This window comes from Nycticebus coucang, chromosome 15, assembly GCF_027406575.1.
Source record: "Nycticebus coucang isolate mNycCou1 chromosome 15, mNycCou1.pri, whole genome shotgun sequence".
NCBI classification, from domain to species: Eukaryota; Metazoa; Chordata; class Mammalia; order Primates; family Lorisidae; genus Nycticebus; species Nycticebus coucang.
This window is the reverse complement of record NC_069794.1, coordinates 59162001-59172343: the sequence shown is the minus strand read 5'-3', so window position 1 is coordinate 59172343 and position 10343 is coordinate 59162001. Positions and strand designations below refer to the sequence as shown.

General features: G+C 39.2%; 1 protein-coding gene across 9 annotated transcripts in view; it reads left to right on the top strand.

Moving 5' to 3' along the window:
- Positions 1-1743: 1743 nt before the first annotated feature.
- The window catches only part of MTRF1 (mitochondrial translation release factor 1), a 36969-nt gene continuing 28369 nt past the window's right edge, over positions 1744-10343 (top strand). For 2 of the 9 annotated variants that reach the window (XM_053563805.1, XM_053563807.1), the window contains exons 1-3: positions 3646-4500; positions 7730-7821; positions 9618-9699. In XM_053563805.1, coding sequence (XP_053419780.1) covers positions 4023-4500; positions 7730-7821; positions 9618-9699 — 652 coding nt within the window. In that variant the 5' untranslated portion in view covers positions 3646-4022. Of the gene's footprint in view, positions 2219-3278; positions 3444-3645; positions 4501-7729; positions 7822-9617; positions 9700-10343 lie in introns of those variants that run through there. The other 7 variants (XM_053563803.1, XM_053563804.1, XM_053563799.1 and 4 more) reach the window with 6 other exon arrangements.

The window sequence follows — 10343 nt, the reverse complement described above, 5'->3', positions numbered from 1 at the left end:
TTTGTAATTCTTCATTTTGTTTCCTATAGTATTTAAAATACAAATGTTGAAAACAATAATTACAAGTTATGCTTATAATTGGCACAGAATGCACAAATACGCCATTATGAGCACAACACAAAAGAAAAACAACTGTATAGCAACAAATTTTCTTGGTATCAATTCAAACTGGATTGGTATACATTTAGAATGTTAGCTGTAATCACTAGGATAACCACAAAGAAAAAGCCAACAATCCCATATATGAATGGGCAAGAGACATGAATAGAACCTTCTCTAAAGAGAACAGACGAATGGCTAACTTACGAAAAAATGTTCATCATCCCTATCTATTAGAGAAATGCAACTCAAAACCAACCTGAGATACCATCTAACCCCAGTAAGAATGGCCCACATCACAAAATCTCAAAACTGCGGACGCTTGGGCGGCGCCTGTGGCTCAGTGAGTAGGGCGCCGGCCCCATATGCCGAGGGTGGTGGGTTCAAACCCGGCCCCAGCCAAACTGCAACAAAAAATAGCCGGGCGTTGTGGCGGGCGCCTGTAGTCCCAGCTGCTCGGGAGGCTGAGGCAAGAGAATCGCGTAAGCCCAAGAGTTAGAGGTTGCTGTGAGCCGTGTGACGCCACAGCACTCTACCCGAGGGCGGTACAGTGAGACTCTGTCTCTACAAAAAAAAAAAAAAAAAAACTGCGGACGCTGGCGTTCATATGGAGAGAAGGGAACACTATACTGCTGGTGGGACTGCAAACTAGTACAACCTTTCTGGAAGGAAGTATGGAGAAACCTCAGAGCACTCAAGCTAGACCTCTCATTTGTTCCTGCAATCCCATTACTGGGCATCTACCCAGAAGGAAAAAAAATCCTTTTATCATAAGGACACTTGTACTAGACTGTTTATTGCAGCTCAATTTACAATCCCCAAAATGTGGAAACAACCTAAATGCCCACCAACCCAGGAAGGGATTAACAAGCTATGGTGTATGTATACCATGGAATACTATTCAGCTATTAAAAAAATGGAGACTTGGGCGGCGCCTGTGGCTCAGTAGGTAGGGCGCCGGCTCCATATACTGAGGGTGGTGGGTTCAGACCCGCCCGGCCAAACTGCAACCAAAAAATAGCCGGGCATTGTGGCGGGCGCCTGTAGTCCCAGCTACTCCAGAGGCTGAGGCAAGAGAATCGCTTAAGCCCAGGAGTTGGAGGTTGCTGTGAGCTGTGTGAGGCCGCGGCACTCTACAGAGGGCCATAAAGTGAGACTCTGTCTCTTCAAAAAAAAAATGGAGACTTTACAGACTTTGTATTAACTTGGATGGAAGTGGAAGACATTATTCTTAGTGAAGCATCACAAGAATGGAGAAGCATGAATCCTATGTACTCAATTTTGATATGACGACAATTAATGACAATTAAGGACACGGTGGGGGTGGAGGAAGGAGAGGAGAGAGAGAAAGAAGGAGAGAGGGGGTGGGGCCTTGGTGTGTGCCACACCTTCTGGGGGTAAGACACAATTGCAAGAGGGAATTTACCTAACAAATGCAATCAGTGTAACCTGGCTTATTATACCCTCAATGAATCCACAACAAATAAATAAATAAAGAAAAAAGAAAAAGCCCCACCACTGGCTCCAGGGAGCCAGCCTCTGGAGAAACTACAACTCCCAGGATTCCTGGTGACGCCCCTGAAGTTGTGGTTCTTTGGTTAGTTCCCTCCGGCCCTCCCACCATCTCCACCCATTCCTGGGTTCCCCCTGAGGATAAGTAGGGCGGGTAATAGTCATCATGAGAATTTCCTTCTGTTTTGTCATTTTTCTCATTTAGTTAATTCTTGTCATTTTTAGCTTATTGTTATGCATGCCCAAGGATTTCTTCTTTGGAGACGTGTGGAGACGTGGGAGGAGCCAGGAGCAAGTGTTAACCCGGAAGAAGTGTTTACGGAAGTGAAAGTGATTCCTGGTCTGTCGGCTTCAAGTAGTGGGTTTCTGAAGGTTCCGACTTTAAGGAGGATCGCTAAAGTCCTCTCTTCTTTTTCTTAGGTACTCGCAATCTTTTCCTGATCTTAAAAGGACCTTTTTCTTTTCTTAGTTTCCCCCCTTATGGAATCATTCCATATACCGAGTTTCGTATATGGTTTGCACTGCTTCTACCGCGCGCTTAGTGCCACTATGAACACGCCGACCCTGAGAATTGTTCCTGAAGTATCAGAGTAATACGGTTACTGTGGTGAGTGATAGAGACCTTTCGCTGCTCTTAGGGTATAGATGAATCTGGAGAGTAAAACTCTTTGTCCCCCTCCCCCCCCTTACTGTCCAGGTTCGTGACCTTGAGAATTGGTCATGCTCCTACTCTTCTTAAGGTGGGTTTTAGCTAGAAGTAGTCTAACAAGAATTAATTTTATCATCCTCTTATTCTGTCTGTTATAAAAACAGACACACCTCCTCTGATGTGTTTGAAACTACATGTAAAGACAGATAAACTTCTGTTGGAGGAGTGTAACATTTATGGCTGCTGGGCATTGGTGCTTTCTTCTACTGTTCTCCACATGTAATTCAGTATCTTAACATCTATCAGTACGGTCCTGCAAACTTTTGACTATTTTAGAGAGCATTCCGAATATTTTATTTCCTAGGCAATGATCCTACATTAACAGACTATAGTGGTGAAGTGAATGAATATATGAATGCACCACCCTTTCCAATAGGAGGAACATTGGAAACGTAATGATGGATGCTGATAAATCTTGACCCTTATTTCAACTTTGAACCTGGGCATTTTAAGGGCAAAGTGTTTTTCTTAGAACACTGTGTTTTTCCTTTCCTACTCAATAAAACCATTGTGTGGGTTTGTTAGCTCCTGATTATTTCTCTTCAAGAGAAGGATAACAGGATTATTATTGTACACAGACAATTTCACCTAACCTGTAATTTTTTAGAGTAACCCTTATTCTGATTGTGAATATAATATGTGCTGTGTGTGTAGAAGACTTGGAAAACACTGAAATGTAAAAAAAGTAGAAAGCAAGCAAAGGTATCCATAATCCCAGAACTAGAGATCATCTTACTATCATTTTGGTATGTTTCCTATTTAGTTTTCTTTTTAACAAATACTCTATATATGTTTTTATGTATATACCATATAATGTAGAATATTTTGAAAACAAAATTTAGATTATGCTCTTTCATATCCTGCTTTTTTCACTTAATATAATTATCACTGCTATCTCTTTCTTATTAGACCGACTTTCTTGGTCTATTAACAGATATTTGAAATTGTCTTCCTTTAGGGTCTCAGCTAAAAGAGAAACACCTTTGAAAAGTGAATGCAGAATTAAGAATAAAAGTACTCATCTCCAAACAGGCAACTTGCATTCTGAAACGAATTCTTTTTCTGTCTAGCTAAATGAATAGTCCTGATTATTTGACATCCTTGGACATCTGGATTCCTAAAAGTAAAGAATTAGACAAGATAGTAATTTCATAAAGCTTTAGCGATGTATGACTATGCGAACCATCTAAAGTTTGCAGGATTATTTCCTAGCTTTCAAGTGCTTCTCTACATACTTGATTCTAGATGCTGGATAGAAAATAGCTGATTTAACACTTTTAATTGATATATTTGTTGTACTCTGATTGTGTTACTCATTTGCCTTAGTTAATTATACATGTTGAGTAGGTAGAAAACAGTGCTGTTTTTGGTTGATTTCTTGGAGCTCCTTCTAGCTTACTATGCCATATATCTTTATTTTTAATTTTTTTGTATTTTATTTTATTTCTTTTAATTTTCATTTATTTATTTATATTTTATAAGGACACTCTTGCACCAGCTAGAGTACAGTGGCATCACCATAGCTCATTGCAACCTCAAGCTCCTAGGCTCAAGTGATCCCCGTGTCATAGCCATCCAGCTAATTTTTTCTATTTTTAGTAGATAAGGGGACTCCTTGCTCAGGCTGGTCTTGAACTCCTGAGCTTAAGCAACCCTGCCACTTCGGCCTTTTAGAGTGTTAGGATTACAGGCTTGAGCCACCATGCCCAGCCATCTTTTGAGTTGGTTTTTTGCAGATTGTGTTTATTATATTTCAGATGCTGAGATGAATCGTCACCTGTATGTTTGGCTTTTTAGACATCCATCTCTTAGTGGTTACCCCCAGTGTTATATCCACCTTCATTCTCATCGATTTAGACCAGTACATCTTGGTACAAGGCTGCGGGTTCTTAGACCAAACAGGAATCACATTCTCCATCATCTGTTAAATAAGAACTGGTCCAGAAGATATTGTCAAGATACCAAGATGCTCTGGAAGCATAAAGCACTACAGAAATATATGGAAGACCTGAGTAAGGAGTGCCAAACACTTGAACAATGTTTGCAGCATTCGTCTGTGAATGAAGAGAAGCGAAAGTCCTTGAACCAAAGGCATGCTGAGTTGGCACCACTTGCGGCCATTTACCAAGAAATTCAGAAGGCTGAACAAGCAATTGAAGAATTAGAATCAGTGTTTAAAAGTGAGTAAAAGATAGGTGTGCATAAGGATGGGATTGATTTTCTTTCTTTCTTTTGTTTTTTTTTTTTTGTGATTTCTGGCCGGGGCTGGGTTTGAACCCACCACCTCTGGCATATGGGACCGGCGCCCTACTCCTTGAGCCACAGGTGCCGCCCCAGGATTGATTTTCTAAGTTAAATCTGTATTCAGCTCAGTCTTTTAAAAAATCTGTAAGTAATAAGCTCAACACTTGGGAGGGACAGAACACTGTACACAGGGTTTTTGATGTATTATTTTAGCTACTAAAGAGACCAGGTTCCTTGTGGAGCTTGTCATGTAGTTCTTCAGGTCTGGGAGATTCAATATTAGCCTTTTCAGAAGCTTTCATTTATTGAACAGACCTTTATTGAACACTGTTCTGTGTACTAGGGACACAAAAATATAATTCCTACCCCATTCAAGGGCTTGTGTAGCTTAGTGAGAGAGATTGTATTTATTTAAATACTATTTGCAATGTGACACCTGCAAGAGGAAAGCACAGGATTTTATGGGAGTAAGTAGGAGGGACACTCAAACCAGGCTGGATAGATTGGGGAGAGCTTCCTAAGTGAGACCATACATTAGTGGAGCCATATGGAAGCTTTATATTTTGTGTTGTCTATCTTTTTTTTAGACACATTTTTCCAGTTATGTAGATGGTGTACATCTTGAAATTACTCCCTTTTTTCTTTTTTCAAAGCCTTCTGGGAAAATTTTAAAAGATATTCTTTAATGTTTATTCCAACTGTAGTTTTAGATTGTTGGAATTTGTGTGTTTAATAACTGGAGATATTTTCTAGGACGAACAGCTGACAGATTTCTTAGAACCATTTATTGTTACCATTATCAAATAATAAGCCTCAGTGTCTTCCCTGTTACTTTAAGTACTAAATAAGCATCTGCACTCAGACAAGGCCCCCATTCTCTAGAAGTTGACAAACTATGAAACAAGTATTTAAAACAATTAATTCTAGGCTCGGCGCCTGTGGCTCAAGCAGCTAAGGCGCCAGCCACATACACATGAGCTGGCGGGTTTGAATCCAGCCAGGCCGCCAAACAACAATGACAGCTGCAACCAAAAAATAGCCAGGCATTGTGGCAGGCGCCTGTAGTCCCAGCTGCTTGGGAGGCAGAGGCAGGAGAATCACTTAAGCCCAAGAGTTTGAGGTTGCTGTGGCACCATGGCACTCTACCCAGGGCAACAGCTTAAGACTCTGTCTCCAAATTTTGTATATATATATATATATATATATATATATATATACATCACTATATATATATGATGTATATATAGTGATGGATCTTGGATATCCTGCTAAGGAGGTTCTGAGACCCACATGGGTGTAGCTACTATGCAAGTCGACCACAGAAAAGGGATTTTCTAACCAGGCAGAAAAGGGGACTTAGAACATGAAGGCTTAGGGGTGTAGTATTTCTTTTTAGGATGATGAAAATGTTCTAAAATTGGCTGTGGTAATGGTTACACACTTTATGAATATAATAAAAGCTATTTAGAGGTGATTTTGTTGTGTGTGCCTACCAGTTCTGGGCAGCTGCTTATTTTCTATTTCTATAAGCCTTGGCGGTGTTAAGTAACTGTCAAGGCCAATTACTGTTAATATGAAGTCCCGATGTTCAAAACCTATTTCCCTGCCTTCCATTATTGGTACCATGAGTCTCTCGTGGAGGTTTAATGAGAATATTTTTTACTCTTTTGAAGAATGTCACCTAAATTTATAATTAATTAGTTTTGAGAAAGTCGCTTGCTCATATAGGGCCCTACTAAATGCTTTCCAATTAAATTGCCATAACCTCTTTCAGCCTGGTTTTCTCACGTGTAGTATTGGTACATTGTATTAGATAATTTCTAAAGGTTCTCCTATTCTGCTATTTTATAATAATAGTGATAATAGCTACTAAGTATTTCTGTGTGTCAGACTTAACAAATATCTCATTTGAATTCTCAGAGTAAGCTTATGAAATAGGAATTATTTTATTATCCCTGTTTTACAGATAAGGAAACTGGAAAGTTAAACTTCCACAGGTTGCTTAGTCAGTGAGGCGAGAAAGTTTGAATCCGAGCAATGAGACTCCAGAGCCTCTTCTCTTTTCTGCTGCACAGAGATTCAAAGTTCAATAGGGTCTGCCTCTGTAACGTACCCAGCATGAGTCTCTTTCTATTCCTGCTATTAATGTATCTTCATTACAATCTCTAACCTGGATGACTGTATATATATTCAGTTCCTAACTTGCTTTGAGTCTCACCTTAAGAGGTTCCCAGTTAAAATGCATTTTTTTAAAAGAGATTTAGAGACAGGGCCTCATTCTTTTCCCTGAGTGAAGGACTCAACTATAACTTGGATAATGCTTAACAGATGCTAACAGTGTAACCCAATCATATGTACCCTTATATTAATCTGGAAAAAAAAAGTGCATACTAGATATAAGCTAATCAAGACATTTCAAGAGTTCTTATTAATATTTCTGATTTCTCTTGGACAAAATGGATGTGCTAGCCATGCTGAACACACATCACAGTGTACTGAATTATTGCTGCCACCTTAGATAGGAATTGCTCACCACAGTTTGCTGCATACTTTACCTTATTGGGTTTATATTTAATCAGTTAATCCCTTTTAACCTATTTGGATAATCACAGATTTCTATAATAACTTATAGCCATTCAAATCACAAGCTTTGAGGGGCAAGTTTATACTACTTTTCACATTGAGATTTTTGGACACGCTTAGCAAATTATTGTTAATTGACACTCTCCAACTTTTTTTTTTTTTTTTTTTGAGACAGGGTCTCTGTTGCCTGGGCTAGCGAGCAGTGGCATTATCACAGATCACAGTAACCTCAAACTCCTGGACTCAAGTGATTCTCCTTCCTCATCCTCCTAAGTAGCTGAGACTACAGGCACATGCTACTACACCCAGCTAATTTTTCTGTTTTTTGCAGAGACTGGCTGTGTTGCACAGACTGGTCTTAAACTCCTGGCCTCAAGTGATCTTCCTGCTTTGGCCTCCCAGGGTACTAGGATTACAGACATTAGCCACTGTGCCTGACCTCTTCAGCTATTTTAATTGTTTCTGTAATCTTTTGCCTTCCCAAATGAAATAAAACCTAGTAGACAAAGAAGTAGTGGCTATTTAAGAGTTTCTCTGTAAGTTTTTAAAAACTTTACCATTATTTCTGTTGCTGCCTTTCAGGTCTAAATAAACAAGATGAAAAGCAGTTACAAGAACTTGCACTGGAAGAAAGGCAAACCATTGATCAAAAAATCAATATGTTATACAGTGAGGTATGTTTAAGGAGGTAGACTAATATCGTTTTATATAAAGGAACATTGTTTTTGCTAGACTTTCCCTTAGTGCTCAAAACATTGATTTAAGTGTTTTCTTAATCCAGTGATTAAGCTGGATTTAACGCTGTAATTTACTACAGAATGAGATGCAAGGAATTAGATGAATAAAACAAAGATCCCCAGAGCAAAAAACTTTCAAAGCTAAATATGTTATCTTGCCAGGCAAGAAATCCATGCCAGTAAAGAAATTTAGTTTACCACGGGGGAAGAGTCAGGGTTTTTTAAGTGTTAGAGGGTGGGTAGGTGGGGATGTTCGTGGTGATTGTGTTAATTAAGGATTGAAAATTTGCACTCTTGGCTCAGCGGCTAGGGGTAGTGTAGAGGTGGTTGGTTAGCACACATCGTTAGTTAGGTCTAGTGAAAGTCTATTGTGGTTTATGAAACTATATCAGTATCAGCTGAAATCTAGCAAGGAAGTGAAAAATTTTCCTTCACTGGTGGTCTCTTTTTCTTCTGGTTTGTCTGCAAAGACAATGAAGACCACAATACTGTGTACTGTGTTTCCCTCTCTTACTTGCCGTTCTCCTACTGTTAGGCCTTTTTAGAGGTAGGGGGATAAAATGGAGGTATCAGTTATTTTTATTACTCATTTAACCAGTTTATCAAAGGCAGAGCAAGATCTCTGACTCTTAGTCTCCTATTCTCTCCCACAGACTATACTATAATTGCTAGCAGAGATAGAGTATTTCAGAAATTGGCAGTAGGGCCCAAGCACAGTGGCTCCTGCTATAATGCTAGCATATTGTAGGAGGCCAAGTGAGAAGAGGTCAAGAATTCATAATGCCAGCTTGGACAATTTAGTGAAATCCCATCTCTACAACAAATTTTAAACATTAGCTAGGTGTGGTAGTGCACACCTAGGAACTAAAAAAAAGGAGGCTGAGGCAGGATTGCTTGAGTCCAGGAGTTTGAGGTTGCAGTGAGCTATGATGGTACCACTGCACTGTAGCCCAGGCAACAAAGTAAGACCCTGTCTTGGGGGAAAAGAAAAAGAAATTGGCAGTATGGAGAGTCAGTATGCATACATACTTTTAGTTGGATTTGAAAGACCTTTTATTGGTAATTGAATTGCTTCCCTTTTGTTCCTATTGCCCCCTTTTTGTCACAGCTCGCAAACTTATTTGAGCCTTATATTGTGAGTCCTCAACATAGTCTTTAAATAGAGTGACTATTGAGAAGGCAGGGCATGGCATGGTATCTGGAATTTTGGATGGAATTTTTAAATATTTTCTTTTAGGTGATATCTGCCAACAATTTACCCAAGAACTATTTGACATGTATCAGAATTATTCATGGTACAAACATTGGAAATTTGAACTTCTGAATTATCATTTTGGCAGGAGAGAATGCAAAATCATATGTAAAAGTCTTCATTTTCTCCAAATGGAGACTTTCAAAACCTTGCTTCATTCATTAGATGAAAGAAGCTACTGTTCAGAAGTAATTATAAGAGGCAAGATCTGAAGAAAATTGAACAGAACACTATGGGCTTTGATCTAAACTTCTGCATTTTAGAAAATTAAGATAATTGGACAAGTAACTTCATTGTTAACATGAGTAAATCACCTATTGTAGGTCTAATTATATTATAGCATGTTGGAATTCATTTCATTGAGATGCTAATATTTTCATAATTACTGATTTTTAAAATTGTTTTGGGGGCGTTTATCTTAGTTCAAGAAATAATAGTATACCAGCAAAAATATGCACACCAATGCTGATTTTTTCCCCAGCTTTTCCAGAATCTAGTGCCAAAAGAAAAATATGACAAAAATGATGTTATTTTAGAGGTGATATCTGGAAGAACTACTGGAGGTATGTATAAAATAATTTTATTGTGATCTTAAAAAATGCTTAAATTTTACCTTGATTTGATATCACTGTATCTTTAAAAGTTCATTAACTGTGTTTAACTTTGGAAATAGTTATTTTTGTTTTCCTAAGAGACTCATATCTACGGATAGCTCTTTTAGAAATTTTTTTTTTTTTTGGAATCACTTTTGGCACTCTGGGTAGAGTGCTGTGGCTTCACAGTTCACACCAACCTCAAACTCTTGGGCTCAAGTGATTCTCTCATCTCAGCCCACCAAATAGCTGGGACTACAGGCACCTGCCACAATGCCTGGCAATTTTTAGAACGAGGTCTCGCTCTGGCTTAGGCTGGTCTCGAATTTGTGACCTTGGGCAATCCACCCATCTCAGCCTTCCAGAGTGCTCGGATTACAGGCGTGAGCCACTGTGCCCGGCCTATGACTTTTGCTTTTTTGAAGAAGATGGGGGAAAAAAAGGAACTAAAAAAAAAGACTTAAAATATTTTTAAAAAATAAGAAATTTGTGGGCGGCGCCTGTGGCTCAGTGAGTAGGGTGCCGGCCCCATATGCCGAGGGCGGCAGGTTCGGACCCAGCCCCAGCCAAACTGCAACAAAAAAATAGCCGGGCGTTGTGGCAGGCGCCTGTAG